The 19732-nt window shown below is 41.8% G+C and overlaps 1 protein-coding gene across 11 annotated transcripts in view; it reads right to left on the bottom strand.

The window, feature by feature from the left end:
- Positions 1 to 579: 579 nt before the first annotated feature.
- Positions 580 to 19732, bottom strand: part of LOC111249659 (uncharacterized) — a 48477-nt gene continuing 29324 nt past the window's right edge. For 3 of the 11 annotated variants that reach the window (XM_086986406.1, XM_022803804.2, XM_086986401.1), the window contains 6 exons: positions 8293 to 8549; positions 3844 to 4183; positions 3442 to 3569; positions 2345 to 2591; positions 1755 to 1957; positions 580 to 1636 (listed from right to left, as the gene is read on the bottom strand). In XM_086986406.1, coding sequence (XP_086842532.1) covers positions 1773 to 1957; positions 2345 to 2591; positions 3442 to 3569; positions 3844 to 4183; positions 8293 to 8469 — 1077 coding nt within the window. In that variant the 5' untranslated portion in view covers positions 8470 to 8549 and the 3' untranslated portion in view covers positions 580 to 1636; positions 1755 to 1772. The other 8 variants (XM_086986402.1, XM_086986405.1, XM_086986407.1 and 5 more) reach the window with 8 other exon arrangements.

Consider the following 19732-nt stretch of genomic DNA (forward strand, 5'->3'; position numbering starts at 1 on the left):
TATTCTATCCTTCCATAAAAGAAATTAAATTATATGTATATTATTAAAATTATCATGCACGACGTCTAAAAACGGTACCACATTACTAGCAATACCGATAATAAACGTCGATTATTATTAGTACTTGCGGGCTAATTAGCGGATTATAATGCCACGTTCTATTAGGTTCTAATAGAACGTCTATTAGGCGACCTTCAAGAAGAAGCTTAGATAAACACGCCATAGGCTCCTTTTTGCTTAGTAAAAAGAGTAACTCGTACCGAAAGGAATGTAATGTGTTTAAACATTAGTATACTAGTAAACTGCTTTGCATATACGTAAACGGCTCGAATTGTATACCTGTCGTATTTTCAACATTGGAGGGCATCAATCAATGTTTTGTATAGAATGCTATAAGTTCGAACGTTAGCAGAAGTCGCCTCAGGTATTTAGCCCACTACAAACGTTCCCGTAACTACTCGTCGTTGAGCGCGCCTAGCCTGTGCTTACCGGCAAGAAGCACCGTTAACTAATTTTTCATAAATTATATCAATCTATATTATTACTTTTGCTATCGTATAATAACAAAACGTGACCGTATTCGTTTCTGAATAATTTTTATGGATCTCCCATTTTTTATTAGTATGATTTATGATACATTCCTTGGTCCACTAGCTATTCCATCTATCTATCCTATACATTTTATCACAGATAGACGTTTAAAGCAGGTATGCTTACATTATATGTACACGCACAGAGTTACCCTTAGACGCCTTCAGTAATTTTCGAGTTTCGTAGCCATTGTCTCAATTTTATTCGTGCAAAATTACTAGTCTAGGATGAATTCCAGTTGAAGGATGTCTGACCAAAAGGTCCTATTAATATTTGACCTTTAAGTTTTTAGTTGGCCGGAGAAAATGCCCATAGGAACTTACCGAAGCTCGCACAATAATGCGATCTTTAATTTAGGGAAACATCTATAGCTTTTGCCCGCAACAAAAATCCCATTTCAAAAACAGGTTCAACACAGTATGAAGGATGCTTGTTCACTCTTAAGCCGTAGATTCCTATCTTAACCGCCTGATTGGTAACCTTTCTGCAATTGCTCTCTATAAACATACGCTCAGTCGATCTCGTGCTTGTGCAAGTATTAGTGCCGGTAATATACACAAAAAAATTTGGCTATTAATTCTAATTAAGATGAATCGGTCAACGAAATTGGCTTCAGCTACAAATAAATATTGCGATTGACATAGCGTATATATATATATGTGCATATTAATATCGATATATATAGCGGGTTTGATTCCGCGACCAGGTGCGGTATGTCCTAGACAAAGTCTGAATTGACGCACTGCCGCTGGTGGTATCCGTTCAGGCAGAGCAGAGTAGCAGCGCATCCTGTGTCCTGCAATTGCCTAGTACAACCTGGCGATTGCATATGAAACTGAAGGATCGATGTGGTAGTCAGACGAGTTCCTTGTTGCATTGCGCTGGTATGATGGTTTTCTGGGTTATCCAAGGAGGAACCGGGCGCTGACTTGGACACTGGCGAAAAGCCGGATATCGACGATATACTTTTTTTCGAGGCTGGACGTAAGTGGGCGTTCTTGGCAGCAGTCGAAGATCGCGCACCTAACTCAGCCCTACTCGAGGCCTGCAAGGTATGTATACAAGAAGAAACATGTTTCTTTCATTTAAGTTGTAATCCATCATATTCTACCGTAGCAGAAATAAGTCAAGCGAAACATACGATTGCCGCTTCAGATGCTCACCCAGAACTTAAATTGATGTCACGTAGTTTTAGCGACAACGAAGAGAAAGAGCAGCTCGAACGCTAACAGTGGGAGACCCTTCAAAAAGGACAGTGTTAACCTAGGTCGATCCAGGATTGATCCTCCTTCGATTATCCGAGAATTTCCAGTAGAACTCGCAGACGAAGCGTCATGCGACCTGCGAGAACCCAAATGTTCTTCCGCTACGGAGAAGAGAAGGGATTAAAGATATAAGTACTTGGAATGGGTCACAAGATTGATAGGTTGAGTGAGGATAGTGGCGTTCCTTGCACGGTATTTGAAGCAAACTGCTAAGATTTCAACTCAGTGGGAAATTTATCTGAAACACTAGAATCGCAAGCATAGATCATTTCAGCAATCGCAATTTTCAGACACCTTCCATCAAGAAATAAAAAAAAAGTCTATGGTGTTTCACGAATTATGTAGCAATTTTTTTCACAACTGATATCAGCGCCGCTAATTTACATCCGCACTCCCCTTTGTTTTTTCTACTACGGATTTCTAGTCTTGTTTATTCACGCATGCTATATAAATATATACACAGAATTTCACTTCACAGAAAAGCCTACCTTGTAAAACATGGACATGGACGGATGCAGGGCTAGAATCAACAGGAGCACACGTATACCGGCCGGAATGCTCTGTAGAAGCCATATGAATAAGCAGGCGAGATATTTGTGTCCAGATCCATTTATGGCGATCCCCAAGAACCAAACCTCTAACCATGTCTGATGCCAACTTAGAGGTGCGGACCTCTTCCGGAATCGAACCTGGACGCTCCATAGAGACATTTACGTGTCTTTCGTAATTTATTACCTGAGAATTACTGATTTGTTATTTATTCATCTGATATTTTTTTCAATGGCAACAAGAAAACCTTTGGCTAAATAATTTTCTTTTACGAAAGCTGACCGCGAACACCAGAAAGGCGGCAGTATCAGTCACCCTCAATGATATCCTATGCGAGATTTTGGTGCGTTAGGCACAATGGTACAGAAGCAAACGATGACTCTTCTTATGTAGTTCTAGATATTTTTGATATTTTTGTTTTTTCTTTTCAAATCAAATACAGGCATTTACTCTTCATGTAGACGTCGTAGAGGTGTACTCTGTATGCTGCATAAGCAAAAAATGCTCATAAATAAAAGGAAAATAATTTTCCCTGAATGAAGCTTGAAAGCAAAGTGCATGGTAAATGTTTTAGAACCAAACTTAATGACGTTTTTTTAAACCTACGTTTTTTGGACTTCATAGGTATTTGGAATAATACAAAGAGCTGATCTAGAAGGCGCAGGGTTATCCCATGTAAGAGAGGAGAATTTCCAACGGTTTAAATTTAATCAGTGTGTGCCTGCAGATTTGTCACGTACTAAACACCTCTTTTATAGAAAAAAAATGCCAGAAAGAGCCGATGCCAAATTCTGATTATCTCGTAAACTATACAAATCTACGTCACTTGTCGATAAACATCGCTCTTTTTCCGCCCGAAACCAACAAAATTCTGTCACGCAACGGCGTTCGAACCATAGAAAATGAATGCAGATCCGGATGTTTTCGTGTAATCCTTATATGTAACATATAGGCCATCTTGGACATATCTACAGCACTGCATTGCTACCGCTATTTGTTCAGTAGTATTAATTTGTATTTTCTGTCTTGTGCTAACCTTATCTTGGTGGTACCAGAAGATGTGCGTTAAGGGCTGAGGGCAATCGTGAATAACGCAGGTCAACGCGATTGTACTTCCGCTGTTCACGTACAATTCGGGAGCTTCAACAATCTGCGCGTGAGGAGCTGAAAGTTTAACAACAATATAGAATTATTGTATCTTGTTAAGTCGCAGAGCAATTAAGCTAACTTCGCTCGTGATATATGGTATACAAGGTGCCTTGTCGTTCTACCTTCGTCATGGATTTCGGTTGCGCCATAAGTCTTTCGTTTGACATTATCGAATGTAAGATCAATTCGAATACCTTTCATTAACGTATAGCTCACCAAATACTGATTTGTGCCAACGTTGCCTTCGAGACCATAAATGCTACCCCTAATAACTAAGTAGTGAACTTACCAAGAACTATGAGATTGATATGGGTGCTGATTAATGGATGCTGTGTGTTGATCTGGCACTCGTACTCTCCTGCGTCGGCTATGGTCACTCCACGAATTTGTAGCATCCAGTCTTCGGTTCGATCTGGGGAACTCGTGCCTCGGTCTGGCGAATGCCACGCACTATGTTCGGTAGTAGTCGCGGCCACGATCGAATCGCTGCCACGGTTTGCTGCTAAAGGAAACGTGAACGTATCTTTGCCCTGTAGAGTTCTCGCACTCGACGAGAACCGTTCGTCGCTTGTATACGTAAGCGAACCAACAGTGAGGATGTGGTAATCCGAACGGCGTAGCCATGTTACCTATAAAGCAAGACAGAACCTGCGTGAGAGAAGCGTGACTGGCATATTGAAGTTGGATCCCAAAATACGCATATGTATATAATTCTAACGAGCACATTTCTATCGCGCCCTTTTCAGGGGTCATTTTGTATCATCGTCTACGTAAGACTTAGCCGACTTCTTCTATTACTCGCGTACGAAACACGACGGCGAACTATACACCTGCGTTCTGTCGACGTCTTTGTGTCACTTTAGTCTTGAATTTTACCCCTCTGTATTTAGCACTAAGGTATGCCTATGGCAAGCGAGGAAAATCAGGTAAGATTTGAGTGCTATGGCGGCCGATAGGAATATTACAAATAAGCCATTTTCTACTAACTGCCATCGTCCGTCGAAAATCGAGCCTTCAGGGAGTTTCAGATGCCCAAGTTGAGAGGTCGTTTGCCACTGGAAATGTTGTCCGGACACTAGATTTTTCTAGTCCTCACACTAGGCAAAAAAAACTATCCCAGTTTTACTTCTCTTTTCAAGTAATACCTCTTTGCCCTCGAAAAACTAACTATTTTTCAAGCGTGTTGACTTCAAACTCGCGGTCAAAACGCTAACTTACACGAGATTAAGTTGAGAAAGGACGCTAGTAGATTAGCTCAGCAAACAAGTACGCCAAAACAAAGCTCTGTGTCTTCTTTCGCCTTGTGTCTATTCTCCATCTGTGTAGGCTATATTATAGGTAATTTATTTTTTTGTTATGTATGTGCCTGTAGTTTGCTCACCGCGATTACCACCGGGACTTTCCTATGATTTTTCTCAATTTAAACATTTCGCTTCCGCCACTGAAACTGAGAACTGAAAAAAAACAGGATCCGCAACACACAAATCCTTATAAAGCACGTAATAACTGCAAGTGTCGTAGAATACCGTCTGAAAACGTGCGAATAACAATGTATGCTTGTGTATATTAGGCCGACAGTGTGTTACAAACGCACGAAGTGCAACAGGACCTGCCTGGGACCTTCTGCAACGGCACGTTTACTACCATTTTCTATATTCACTTCGCAGACCATAGCGATGAACTTTTCCGCCCATTTTCTTTCTCCATCCTAATGGAAAACATATGGCTACAATCTCAAGTTAAGAAACGGCCAAACCGCAAGCGACCTTGCTACGCCCCTTCCCGTTGAGTACTGATTTATCAACAAGGTCTTGTTCCCCGGTCAGCGGGCACCGGAAGGCCCCCAATGTCTGCATGTTAATTATGGTTGAACAGTAGATGATTACTGGTAGAGCGCAAAGGGAACCGATAATAATATAAGGCTAGGCACAAGGGATAGGCACAAGTGTTTATGAGCTAGGGAATAGTTAAACCGTGTCTCACGCCAGAGCACGTGACTTAACACAATGGTTCGGATCACTTCGCTTCTCAAAGGCGACCATCACAAACGCGTCAGCAGAGGCACGACAGACAGGGCGGGAATACTGTGAGATGGGGATGGCCGCGACAGCACGGCCGCTCTTGGAAACGTTGCATCTTGGGCAGAGAGTAAACGGAAGCCAGAAGCACGTGAAGAATATAGAGGAACTAAATTGCAGCCAGATGCTGGTTTAGACAACGTGCGCATAAAACGTGTTTTGAGTTCGAAAATGAACTTACGTAAAAAAGAATTTATATAATTAGATGCAGGAGTCATCAATACAACATAAAATATATTGTATGAATAAAATACGGAAGTTGAGCAGGGGGCGGGGGAAGTCTAAAAAGATTGATCAACACTTCACATACATCGTGAATTCATTTTGAATTATAATTTACAAACTTAAACTTCTAGTCGACGTTTTTGTCCGCCTAAAGATAATAAATATTATTGTGTCTGAAGCAGTAATGAGGATTGTTCACACGTAATAAAATAAAGCTATGCAATTTTAATTTGGTTCTGTTTGCTAAAAATGACAACTGAGCATTTACAACTTCCTAAGTTGTTTCTTCGGGTCGGTCAACTAAAACTGAAGGTCTCATATTGACGTCGAAGGTGAAAAACTGAAATCGAAGGATTTACGACAAGATATTCCTAAACTTCTAGTAAATTCGTTAAGGAAAAATATGTAAATAAACAAGTGTTAGAAGTTCGAAATTTCGTTTTTATTTACATATGGTCACTGGGTGTTTTCAATTAAGTGATTCTTCGTTGAGCGGTAATAACAAAGGCAAAGTTTACTTCATTCCCACACCATGTGATTTTCCCAATCCAAAGAGTAGACCATTCCACAGAAATGGGTAATTTTTTTCAAATACATTATCGGCGATTTTATTTTTGCACGGGTCCCTGTATTTAATCAGGGCGGGTTAACATTTCCGTGCGATACGGTTCATCGTAGAAAAGTAAGCTCTACTATCTTCCAAAGGGTCTCTTCTACGAGTGAGTCTGAGAATGCCATATAGGCGCGATATTCTGGGTTCAATAGATGCACCCTATGCACAACATTTAATATCTTTGTCGTGCCATCAAACTCCAGACTTTTTGAGATAGTCATTGATAGAAATCGTTTTTAAAAAAGTCAGGTAACACATTGGGAATAAAAGCGTTTTCTGAAGACAGGGCCAAATAATGTACCCCTCATATGTTCAAAAGTCTCAGGTAACACATTGGGAATAAAAGCGTTTTCTGAAGACAGGGCCAAATAATGTACCCCTCATATGTTCAAAAGTCGTTTAGTAACGAACTCTATTGCGTTGTAGTGTCGCACTCTGTACTATTACGCGATGTTGGCTAAACTGAGGTGCCTCGCCGGATAGTCATCGAAGATGCAATACGCGGTAGCGCTCTAGGTGCAACATCGGGATTGGGGCACCCCGATGAAGCAGTGGGGCAAAGGAGTCGCTTGATCCGTTTAAGATATCTTCAGACTGGGAACCAGCTGGTGGCTTATTAATATCGGGTTTGGGTCGGATGAAAGACAGAGAAAGAACGATGAAAAAAACGGGTGCTTTCTATAGGAGGTCGTATTAAGCAGAGGCAAATGGAGGGCGCTGTGGGGCCAAATGACATGGAGTCTATACCAGCTGCGGTAGGGGCACAGCGCTTCGCCTGCGGTGCGTTAGGCCGAACAACAACAGCGACAGCGGCAACAGCAAATCTAACGACCGCATTATTTAGTCTTTTGTCTGGTGCCACTAGCTATAAGCACAGACTTGGAGAATTCGTAGGGCGAAATTATATAGCCAACATTTGCAGGCCTTTGCGCCTGTGCTTATGGTAATGCAAACGAAATAGATGACATTATATGTCCATATAATATATCTATATATATATATATATATATTTATACATATATATACATACATATATATATTTATATATATACAATTTAGTTTAACGATCGCTTACTAAATGACTGAGAAAGCTTATTGTGAAGCAAGTTTATTTGACAGTCTTCTTATTTCATTTCTTATATTTAATTAAGTGCGAAATTCACATTGTCGTATTACATTTAACTATTCTAGACGTGTTTTTATCTAATTTTGACTTAAGCTCTATTATCATTTGTTAGTCAATTAGAACAAACTACGAGAAGGCTTTTTCGATATAATCTGTTCGAGAAGGGTCCGTATTGTCTGGGGAATTTCAGCTCTGATTTGCATAGGACAAGCATCTGCTATACGACTGATGCCTATTGTAAAGCCATCGTTGAATATTAAATGCTCAATAAGAAAATGATTACCTTCTGAGAATACATGACTCCGCCAGCTATAACGGCTCTTCACTTTCAAACTTTCCCCTAAACTTCAAAAATTAGTATTACTAGCACACGTACATAACAATGAACGTATTTTTCCTTTTTCCTGCATTAAGCTCGCGGACGATCGATTCGTAAAACGAACGGTGCGTACTTAGAGCGTGACCTCGAAGGTTATTCTGACATCTTTTACTTACAGCTTGAAAAACCAATAAAGCATTTGGTATCGACACAAATCGATTGAAGGCGCAACAAGCAGTAGCACCATGAGCGGACAATCATTTAATGAGTCGCAGAAAGCATTAGCTTAGCTATCGTCTGCCACTGGTGCCACAGCTATAGATGTTCCAAATGAAGATAAAAGTCATCATCAATTTCATTCTACAGGTAAATGTTACCGTTTTCTGGGCTCGATTGTGAACGACGCAATGCAAATAGACGGTAGAACCCAGCTGTCCGGTGACGCTGGCCGGAGTCAGCGTGTGATTGATTGAGGGCCCGATCTCGTCCGGTGTTTGTAGCTGCTTAAGACGAAAATTCTCGATGCCATCTTCCTCAGTGACCATATTGTTCATGCGAATCAGGCCGGCCGCGTTTGCCTTATCCTGAATCTTGCTGGCGACTACCGTTCGCCGATGACGGGCGACATAAGGTGCTGTAACACAAAACAAGTGGTCGCATTCGTTTTAATGATGAAGGTGCCTTTGGACGATTCCAAGCATTTGTCCTAAAATCGAGATGCTGAGTCGAAACAAGGTACAAACTGTATTGTAGTCGTAGGCTGGAACAGTGCATCATTAAAAGGATATATATAATTGCTTCTATCGTCAGAAGATTCTTCAAATAAAATGCGTACGTTTGTATAATTATGCTAGCGTATCTAATAATATTTTACTGGCAACTTTTATCTTGGCCTTTTTATAGTATAGAAACTTAAAACTCTCCATCGTATCGAATTTATAGCAAAGATATTCGAAGAACTGATCAATCTATCGATCAACTTGTTCCTTCTAGCTCAACTGTACTCCATTGCTTGAAATCGGCCTACCTCGATATCCTATCCAAGGTATCTCCGCCTCGAATTTTATATATTTTTTTATTTTAATATTACAATCGTCTTGAGCTAAACTTCAGTCGTTTATGAAGGACTTTATTCTGATAGCCAATTAGATCTGGTTGCCTCAGCGACGTCCTTCTCCATCTGCTCCTATAACGCCTGCCAGGTTGTCGGCAGGTAAACGGCGACCATCAAATGTCACATGCATGTCAAATTTCATGAAATTAACATGACCTATATTGCTAAATTCTTCGCCACATAACCTCTAATTTTAGCGTGAACTATAAGGTTCCTGGGGGTATACATACGCCCGCACACAAACATAGCAATTGACCTAGACAGACAATTATGAAACGTAAGCACGAACCTAAAAGAACTACTGCGATCAGAATATGAATACAGAACTCAAGATAACATAAGATTATAGATGCTCGATTTCCGTAGCATTGTGTGACTCACAAATTAGGTAATGTTAACTCAGGACTACGCAGCTTTCTTCTATGACAAAGAACTGTTACAATATAGACCTAGCACTGTGCAGGGGACTCCTAGCCAACCCGTCTATTAGTCTCCTTCGGAGTTTGGATGCGCCGTTATGAGTGGAACGCTACCGACAGCAAATGCTAAATGCCCGCTGATTTTGCTCCGATCTTGCATGACTTCCTGGAACGGCTTGAACAGAACGACAAAAACGCAGCCAGTCGTCCTTCCTGTCGCTTGCGACGCGAAAAGGAAAAGTAGGACTTGGCTTACACATGTCAAGCTGTGCGCCTTCTTCCACAGCGGCAGCAGCAGCGATTTAGAATGTTTCATTGCGTTCTCGTAGTAGCAGTAGGTATTTGTGACGACACTACTTTTAGTTTTTTTCTTACACTCTCCCTGCACGAGAGCAGGGTTTCTCGCCCACAACGAACACGTGATGATGAACCCTTAACCTCGTCACCATTCGAGGCACACCGCCACTTACATTTAGTACTCGTTATGTTACGTAGTTGAATACACAGGATTATCATACTAAGTAGTCAAGACAGGCTAAAAACTCCCAGTAGTAAGGAACAGAGTCGCGTTTTTTTTTATCTATATTTCTATGGTGAAAGCTCAAAAAGTGACGTATCCAGGCATCGATAGGTGACAGATCGCACGCCGCCGTCTCGTGACTCGTCTTGCCTGCCATTCAGATAAGGGTCATGTATGTTCTCTGTTCCTGTTTCTCGTAGGTGTTTTTATGCTGTTTCTATAGAAGTCCTCGCATACATGACAGCTAGCAACGCGGCACCGATCATTTTTTTGCACATTTAGCTGTAATAGTTGAGGTCGCCAAGGCCACCTAAGGCGGTAGGCAGGCTCACGTGTGCCCTTTGCTATAACGCTGTCACTGTAGCGCATCAAAGTGAAAAAATAATGTTGCGATTTTTTATCGCTATTCTCGGTTAAGTAGGCAAAAAAGCCTGACAGCGGTGCCGACAACCAACCTCCTGATATTATGTAGTGCTGAAACAATCAATTTACAATAGATCAGATTTCGCAGCGCGGTTCTTCGAAAAAAATGGAACGAAAATATATATTTACATTCATATAGTCAGAATAAATTCGAAAAATTAGCATTAATTGCGAATGCGTTAATTCAGTATGTACAAATTTATTCAGCGGTACTAACAAACAAACCGCAAGTAGAAGTATAAAATATCGAGCGAATGCTGTGCAAAAGTCATTTAACTGATAATTATCCTGTGTTGTACTATAACGTACTATAAACCTTAAAGCAAAGTATCCTGCGCGTAGAAGTGGAAAGCGTTAATGGGAACGCGACCGAAACGAATTCAAATGATAACAAATGTTCATAGATATCTTTCTATTGATATCTATCGTGAATCAAATTCAGGATCGTTATTTACACGATGCTCATATTGAAATAAATATGCCGATTACCGCTAAATTCGCCATATATATATATATATATATATATATATTAATCGATAGAATCGGTTGCTATGGTATTAGAAATGAATACTTTGATTTTTGCCTGTGGCACGGCCGTCAAATATGGCGGGCCCTTAGCAGGTTCGGTACCGAACCTAGATCACTTGATATATCGCTAAGTTTGGTAGACACGTTAACACCGCACCATTACGAGTATACTGCTAAATGTAAATAGTAGTGTTCGTATATAAAGTATAGGCCTTTGGAGATTCACTTGTGATCTAATAATACCAAACTAGCGTAGGGTTCCGCAGTATGGTTCAATGAGCTCGGCTGATGTATAGACCCACCGTGTGTATTCACTTGCGTCAGTACATCATCTATGGTAGACTAATGAACATGTAGGAAGATTTGAATGGTGTACTCTGGCTCCGCGCGTCGGATCGTGTGATCCTTTCGAATGGAGGCAGCTTCTTGCGTTAAATGCTGTTCATCTTTTGTTAGACAGGAGGAAATCGAAAGTCCGCTTTCCGGTAGAGTACAAACGTCTTGTCTATTCGAGTTAACGTTTTGCTCTGATTGTGTCGTGTTCATCTTCATTTTTTAGCTTTATCGTACTAATGACCTGGTGATTGTAGAACAACTTACTTTTTGCGTCTAAACGTATCTTCTCATTTTATGCATATACACACCCAGAGAGCACGTATTTAATTAAACGCAATCGACACAAAAGTTACAGTACAAGGCCTTTTGAATGTTAACTAATCCTGATAGAACCTAGCCTACCGTAACAGTCCAAAAAAAGGTCGATTCTATCAAGCAATTATTTTAGAACCTGATCTGAACCTTTGCCTCGTGCGCTAGAAGCACGCCTTGTCTGCACACAATCAAACATATATACGTCGTAGTAAGCCGAACCATTGTAATGATGATGTAAAAATGCAGATATTATAGCCTGGAAGGCATCGATCGACATCGTATCTATCTATCGTGTGAACGATCCACAATCAAACCTGACTATCTACATTTGCACGCCATTATGCACGTAACATTCTCATCTATCTCCTTTGTGATCAAGCCGTCTCCGGCCTGAAGTGTTTATCTGTGCCCACATACATTCACATACACATTATGCGGACATGGAAGAAAACATAGTGGCGATCATTAGTACGATGGCTGTTGTAGCGCAATTCTGCGTTAATTCCTTCGTTAATACTTTACCAGTCCACCATCATTAACACCCCAGCGCTGAGGTCAACCGATCAAGCGAGCGTCTGACTAGCTGCGCTCGCAAATAAACCCCACGCGCCGTCACAGATGCTGAGACGATCATCAAAATGATCATCAACAACAGTAACGCCAGCAGTGGCAGCTGCTGAGGGACATCTTTATTGAAGAGCGAAGGTTAGTGGAGTGGAGCAGACGAGAGTTTACGTAGTAGTATTTTCATACCCGTACCCATCATTATGTTACTATCATCATGCACAATGGCTCCTCAAAATGGCGCCAGCCACGCATGAACGGGAAGTGGAACTAATACCAGCGGGAACTGCTCGCAAACTAGCGAGAGAACGAATAAAGTTAAGCAAGGGAGCAAACTTCTATGTAGCAGAATAAGAAATACAAAAATACGAGACATGGACATTGTCGGAACTCCATATATATATATATATATATGGAGTTCCGGAACTATATCACGAGTACGAAGAGGCGTGAAGCCGACAGCTCGAAATAGTGCCATATATATATATATATATATATATATATATATGACCAATGATCGGATTGCGCTGGACGAAGAGCGCTATTAGCATATAGCGTATAGGATAGCAGTATTGCGCATCAAATACATCAACCCGCTATTTACACCACTATTTACAGTAGCGGTTTTGGCAAACGGAAAAGAGAAGGAAAATTATGAAATGAGGTCCTCGTCATGCTACCGCTACTGCTGCTACCTCGATGGCGGTTATAGCACCGGTTGGGGTGTCATAACCCAACCCCAACCCCCTGTCAGTTTCGGCACACCTCTCCAACGGCTCCAGTTGTCAGCAGCAGCAGGGGCAGCTGCTCGATATCGGAATATCTTATTAAAATTTCTGGATTCAAATTCGATTTGAAATCTTTGAAGCGGCAGATCTGATATGCTATTAATGTCGACAATAATGGCGGTGATGGCATGACGATTTTGCGTAATAACCGTAATACCTACTACGACTTTGTCAGAGGTCCAATAAAAAAGAAAACTTTCTTTTTTTTTTTCTAAGGTTTTTCTATGGTCCAAACGTAGAAACTTTTAGTTTTCTTTTCGAAGTCACCTACTTTTACGGCCAGCATAAGGGACTCATCCCACTGGGAGTTTAGTCGGAATGGGTCTTGCAGGCTTGTCTAGAGTACTTTCAATGGAACGCATGCCAACTATACGCACAGCTATGAACCGTGATAAAAGCAGCTCTTAATTCCTTATTGTCCTAATTATTAATATCTAGTGATTGAACCAGCGTGGCAAGATGTCGTTAGTCGTGGTTATCATGCATTCAGAGGTGGGAATAAATTGCCCATACCACGTCGCTCCGTTGGTGCGCAACATTGGCAGGGGGCAACTTTTTGGTCCCATATAATCCACTGAATTTTTTATGCATATTTATCGTGCTTGCTATGACACATGGAACTTTATAAAATACCATTTTCCAATCAGTGTTCGAACCTTTTCAGTAGCGATACGCGCGAGGAATACAGGGGAGGAGTGTACAGGAAGAAATATTACATTTTGAACATGAAAATAAGGGCAAATTATTATACGACCACAATGCATTGAGTCCGATATAATTTCAAAAGGCATAATAAAGCCGAACTAAATTCATTTTAGGTTTTCTTTAGCCTGAAGTGTAATCAATTTTTAAAAAAATTCATTTTTAAACAAAAATCTGTGACCAGTTAGCTAAAATCCAACAGACCTCATATTATGTTTATTCTTCTCTATTAAATCATACAAATACAACAACCGGCACATAACTGCGTGGTCTACACGCAGCTACGACGCATATATGTAATCATTGAATGTCAAAAAGTTTTCACTTCGTTCTTCCTCCTCGTCCACTATAGCTTTTCTGTGAAAATCAGGAAAGTTGTCCGAGAAAGATTGACGATCCGGACCACATCGTCCTCAATACGGCCAGCATTACTATTTCTACTTAATAGTGCAGCTCGAGCGCTAGTTACGAGGGCTGCCAGTGGAGCTATAATCGATTGCAGTTTGCAGTAGTAGAAATCTACAATTAGTATACTGGATATGGCCTATTTAAAAGTCGCGGCTTCTGCTCAGGCTGCTATTGACAAAAGACTGTGCGCGGCAACGTACAATGAGTATCTCACAACGACCACCGATGCGGGGCGTGATGTTTGAGTCACGTCATAGTCGTTACGAGGTAAGTGTTGTCGTTGCTATACAGGCGCCGCCCATAATAAGGTAGAGGGTTGTCAATTAGCCTAAACTAAGATTTCTCTGTGGATCACTTATCGAGGGAAATAAGCTGGTCACCAAGGAACGCTTCGGTTTATCAGATTACGATAGATATGTACCCACATATATATATATATGGCTTTGCGGTGTGAGTTTGCTTTGCCTTGCACTTGTGCCTCGCTTTCCGCAATACTTTTGCTTTAGAAGGAAAAAAATAGTGAGTGCGGAGACACGGCAAGAGGGGAAGGCCGCGACTGTCGTGGTGTTCTCGTTGCGTCAGGGACGCCAAACTGCTTTTAAATTGTATGTCTGATATTGTTGTTGTCCATGTAGAAAACAGATGGATGGCTGGAAAGCTGGCGCACTAACCAAAATGACTATCTCCGAGGGGATTCTCAAATCACATGTGCTGTTGGCGGCCGTCGCTAGGTTTATATAAGAACCACTCCAGGACCTTGCGCCACTGCAACAGCGGTAATAATCCCATTAACACCACGATGGGTTCGGGCTACCGCGTATTGGCGAAAGTACTTAGGATCCTCCTCACTCAAGAAACTGTTCGTTTAGTTTGCACCACGCATTGCAAAGTGTGCCCTTATACGATGCTAGAGTAGGGTAATTACTTCCTGAAAATGAAGTAGGAAGTCTGTCTTGCTGTGATGAAGCGCGTCTTGATCATGTGTGACGAAAAAGTATTAATTAACAAATAAACACCTTCGGAAGTGTCGGCAGTGGGGCCAGAATTAACGTATTTTCGTGTGCTAGCTACAATAATCTCAAAGTCGAACATGCCGTCAAGAAGCATTGAAAGGCCTTATTTAAGCCTAATGATCTTTCTCAGTTGCAGCCAGGCCTCCTTTTCATTGTTTTGTAGTCCCTCTCAAGGGTAAATTTCACTTGGGAATAGAAGCACTGGGGCGGAGCCAGAAGTTGTGTTCCAGCCAATTTAACTAGGCACCACCAAGACAAATTCGCGTCCTACCAGCAATCATGCGTGCCATTTTGCCCCGGCTATCTATCCGTGCCAAAATCTTTTTCGTTGACTTCAAGAACGACTCCTATGCCTGTTATTGCCAGGACCTATGAATGGTGCGGTCGTGGCGACTCCTCGACGAAGATTCGCGCACGCTTGGCCTGCTGCCTTTCCTCCATCCGGACGATGATAACTAACGACTGAGCAACGCACAGCAGCTTGGCTGGCACCAGCACGAGTAGACGACGGCAGTGGGAGCAGTAGGAGGATGAGAAGGCTTTAGGCGCACTGCGATCTTTGTCTGTGTGATGGGAGTATGCCGCTTCGAATGTACGATCGCTAAGCTCTTTGAGTCTGACTGAGCGCTAGACTCGCATCGGGATGCACTCTAACTCCGTCGTCGCGAAAAAGCACAGTCCCAGGCAGTAGACGAATACCAAGGCTAAAAAGGCCCATGCTGCTAAAAGAGGCATTGGCGAATAGACAAACGAATGAGCGAAGGGACCTGGGTGGCCGCAGCCCAGATTCTAGCCTTCACTAGTGTTGATGCTGCTGCTGCTGCTGCTACTACTACTATAGCTAAAGGTAGGCGGAGTACACGAACCTATATTGGCAACAGCGTCATTTAATACGGAGAACTCTTTCGCTGTTAGCTAAGCCATGGACGGCCAGCCAGGCGATTTGTTGTTGGCGTTGATTCTCTGGGTTTAGCCAAAATGTAACTGTAGCTCAGTGCCTGCTGTGCGACTAAGTGCCTGCTGCAGGTCTGGTCTGGTCTGGCGAAGGGCTGATGGATGTGGCACAGTTTCTCACTGCTTTTGTCTATGATGGGAGGACAAGGCGACTCATTGGCCTAGATAGGCCACTCGCTTAATATCGAATACCTTCAAGCAAGGTAAGCTGCTGCTGACCACGAAAGCTTCTAGTATTATCAGCACTGCATTTTCGCCTGACAGAGGCCAGACGAAGCTGCTTTGGAACAGGCATGGATACAAATCGTCTCATATATTAATCGTTGTTAGGCATTTATGAAATAGCTGTTCGTCTGAAACTTTATATCGTCGTGTGCTTTACCACCAAATAGAAACATTAGACAAAGCTTCCATCATTTTTATATAATCTTTCTTAAGCAGTGTGGTCTGCGGTCACACGAATTCAGTTGTAAGCACCGTTGGGCCCTTTCCGGTATCTATACATCCTTCCATTCTAATAAATAGCCCCCGAGAGCAAATGCTTTCTCGCAACGTTGTTGTTATGCCCTGTCGACGCCACCTTTCGATGGCCGTATATAATATATAGCAGATGTTATAGCTCATCTTAGTCTGGAGCGCGAATCACTCTTCGCTTAAAGAATACGATCAATAGGAGACGGTGATATTTTTCCGCGGATACGGGCGGAGTCAGCTTCAGATTGATCAGACGCCCAGTGAAGGGCCGCCGAAGTACTTTCGTTTAGCTAACGTAAGAGTAATAAGTAGTTTATGATGACGCATCAAGTGCGAGACAGATCCGTTTCCATCAACGCCATCGGACCAATGATTTATTTACCAATTTTTGCCAATAAGCTACTGCATTGCAATCTAAGCCCTTGGAGAGGGAAAAAAGTGATGTCTGCCGCGAACAATTGACGGGGCTACCCAGTCAAGGGGCAATGTAGTTACGCGGTGAGGATTACATTGTGAGGTCGTTTTAGGAAGGCCTTTTTTGAGCGTTACCATAGGGAGTTTACTGGAACGCATTCAGCATATAATGAAACAGCAAGTCTGTTACACTAGGCAGTGTGCTGTTACCGCTGTTCAAGATGGTTCAGCTTGGCCGTTCGAGGCCTTGTTTCGACCTAAACAGAAACCTACTTCACATAGTGCGATTAAATGAATCGATATATCGCAAAACTATTATTTATTATATTTAGACATTATTTTCTCAACGTACGTAGGCGGGATTGCAACGACTTACACTCAAACAAGGCTAATGGCGTTTAAAAACAGTACGCATTGGCAACGGTAACGAGCGGTATCCTCGCTTGCTCTCGTAGATCTAATGGTTAAAGAAATAAGAATACGGCTTCCTAGTTTCGTTGCAGAGACACGAGCGTTCCAAAACTCTCCTAAAATAACCATCCAATTTGGCCTTGTACAATGTCGCTTCTCACGCCTGACTAATGAGTACTTACCATCACGACCATATGTAATATTTTTCTTTCATGTTTATTGCCAAAATGTTCGTGAGGTTCGCCGTATTGTCGGAATAACCGTAGAAATAGATAATAAAACATTTTACACAGTGATAGGTCCGAGCTGAGTTGTAAACTTATTGGCTTGATATTAGTAAATAAAGCTCTGGTACGTTCAGGATCTTCTAATATAGCAGAGATCATGCAGACCGACACATTATCGAAATCTAACTAGAATGCTTATTTTATATCCGATGTTTCACCCACTGAGCCTTGGGAACGTTGTCAGACTGCTAATTTCAGAAACACTATAAACTTAAGCGGCGTCGCGTCTCGTGCAGTACGCGTGCCGTTGGAACAATAGACAGATGCTATAGCAAGGCCATTCAGATTGGCTCTTAAATCTCCAGGTGTTCTAAAATCTGAGAAAATTCATTTTATTATAACTTACTGTGTGTGCATTTGTCTTCTAACACAATTATTATCAATTTCAATTTGCCAGTGTCTCTTGACGGCGCGTACCGGGTCACCGGCGTAAACTGTCCACTACATCACCGTCACCGATCGCGGACAACACTATCCATTATTTTCTAGGGACAGTTCTATCTCTACTTTTGTATTTACAAATTATTCTATTATCATATGCTTCATAACAAAATTCGCCAATAGTACTACTGGTAGTTTGTTTTGTTAGTAGTCATGAGTGGAAAGCGTCTGCCTTTCCCTTGAAGAGGCTTTTTTTCCTATAGCGAAATTTAGGATTACATTGAAAATATGAGGTACAAGTGATATTGATTATTTTGTGCAGAGCTTTCTAGGAAAAGTGGCCCCGCATTAGCTAAACGTGATCGTCTGCAGCATCGCCCCCCCGGGGTCCACGTACTTAGCAAAGCCAGTGAACTTCGTAAACAGCTATAAAATGCGATGATTTTTCGCCTGGTCATCATTCCGATGCTTTTAGTTGTTTTGCGTCAACTGGTCGTCGTCGTCGTCGTCGTCCTTGGCCACAATGCATTGCGAAGCTGGATTCATGTTAATGAGAAAATGGTACCGTACTACTATTACCAGTGGAAAACCATCAAACTGTGCAGCTGGACCTCTTAAATACTACTGAGAAGTGATGACAGATGCCGTTCGGACGTCTTCGTCATTCCTAATGGCTTAACAAGTCTAGATTTGCACTTGTTTATTTTCATGGAGCAAAAGCTTTGATCTAACACAATTATGAAGGCTTTCCGAATGTACTATACCTCACAAGAGATTAATTTTGGCTATTTTTGCCCATTCTATATAGGCAATAGTACCATCTATATTTTAGTAAATAGTCGCATACTGTGCAACACGACACACTTGAAGATCGCACGGTTTTATGCATTCCGTTTGTATCCAACATACACATACTGCTTGAAGCCGTCCGCGCACCCGGATGTCGGCATTTGGGCTTCAATCGAGCTCTTTATAAATATGCGCTTCATCTATAAACTGTGTTAACGGACACAATTAGCTGTATAAATAGTAGATTCGGTAAAGGTTCTACTGTATAATACATTGTAAACTATTGACTAAAAAGCAATCCGGCTGGCAAATTTCGAGTCTTCAAACGAGTCTTTACAAAGATGGAGAGTTTGGGGCTGTGCTGGAAGCCGACCGATCTCAAGATGCACGGTCCTAATGCTCAGGTTCAGTGTACACAAACGTAACACATTAATCGCAAAAATTAATATGTGGTCGTCGCATGGTTGGAGCGAAGATCGGTGACAGAAACGTGAACAGCTACTGCTATTTGGCGGTGATCTATTCTGGCACCGTATATTTAGCAGGTGCGATAAAAATGAATTATCTATAATCGCAGACGGTCATATCTGTGGATAGATCAGCGATCGGTAACGACCGGCGGGCCATGACTCTGGAGAGAAGTGAAAGCTGCGGAAAAAGTAAGTTGCTGTTTGTTGTTGGCCTTATGCAGTGTAGTCCTGCTCCATCCTGATTACGGCTCAAGTGTACTGTCATCAGCGGTGAAAATGGCGGAAAAGTTCACATTAAACAAACCATACTTATTGCACGATAACGATCAAATAGCGTCACCCATTATTACTCGCCAGGCACTACTCTCACAAGTTACCATTTTATTCACGACAACTTCTTAAGAAGCAAATTATCCAAATCTCACCATTATGTCGATCTTGTCTTTCGGGACTTTGTAGATTATTGCATTATATACGTCCAGAGTTACTACCCATACTGAACCATTA

The sequence above is a fragment of the Varroa destructor genome, unplaced genomic scaffold, assembly GCF_002443255.2.
Source record: "Varroa destructor unplaced genomic scaffold, Vdes_3.0 BEIS01000004.1, whole genome shotgun sequence".
Lineage (NCBI taxonomy): Eukaryota > Metazoa > Arthropoda > Arachnida > Mesostigmata > Varroidae > Varroa > Varroa destructor.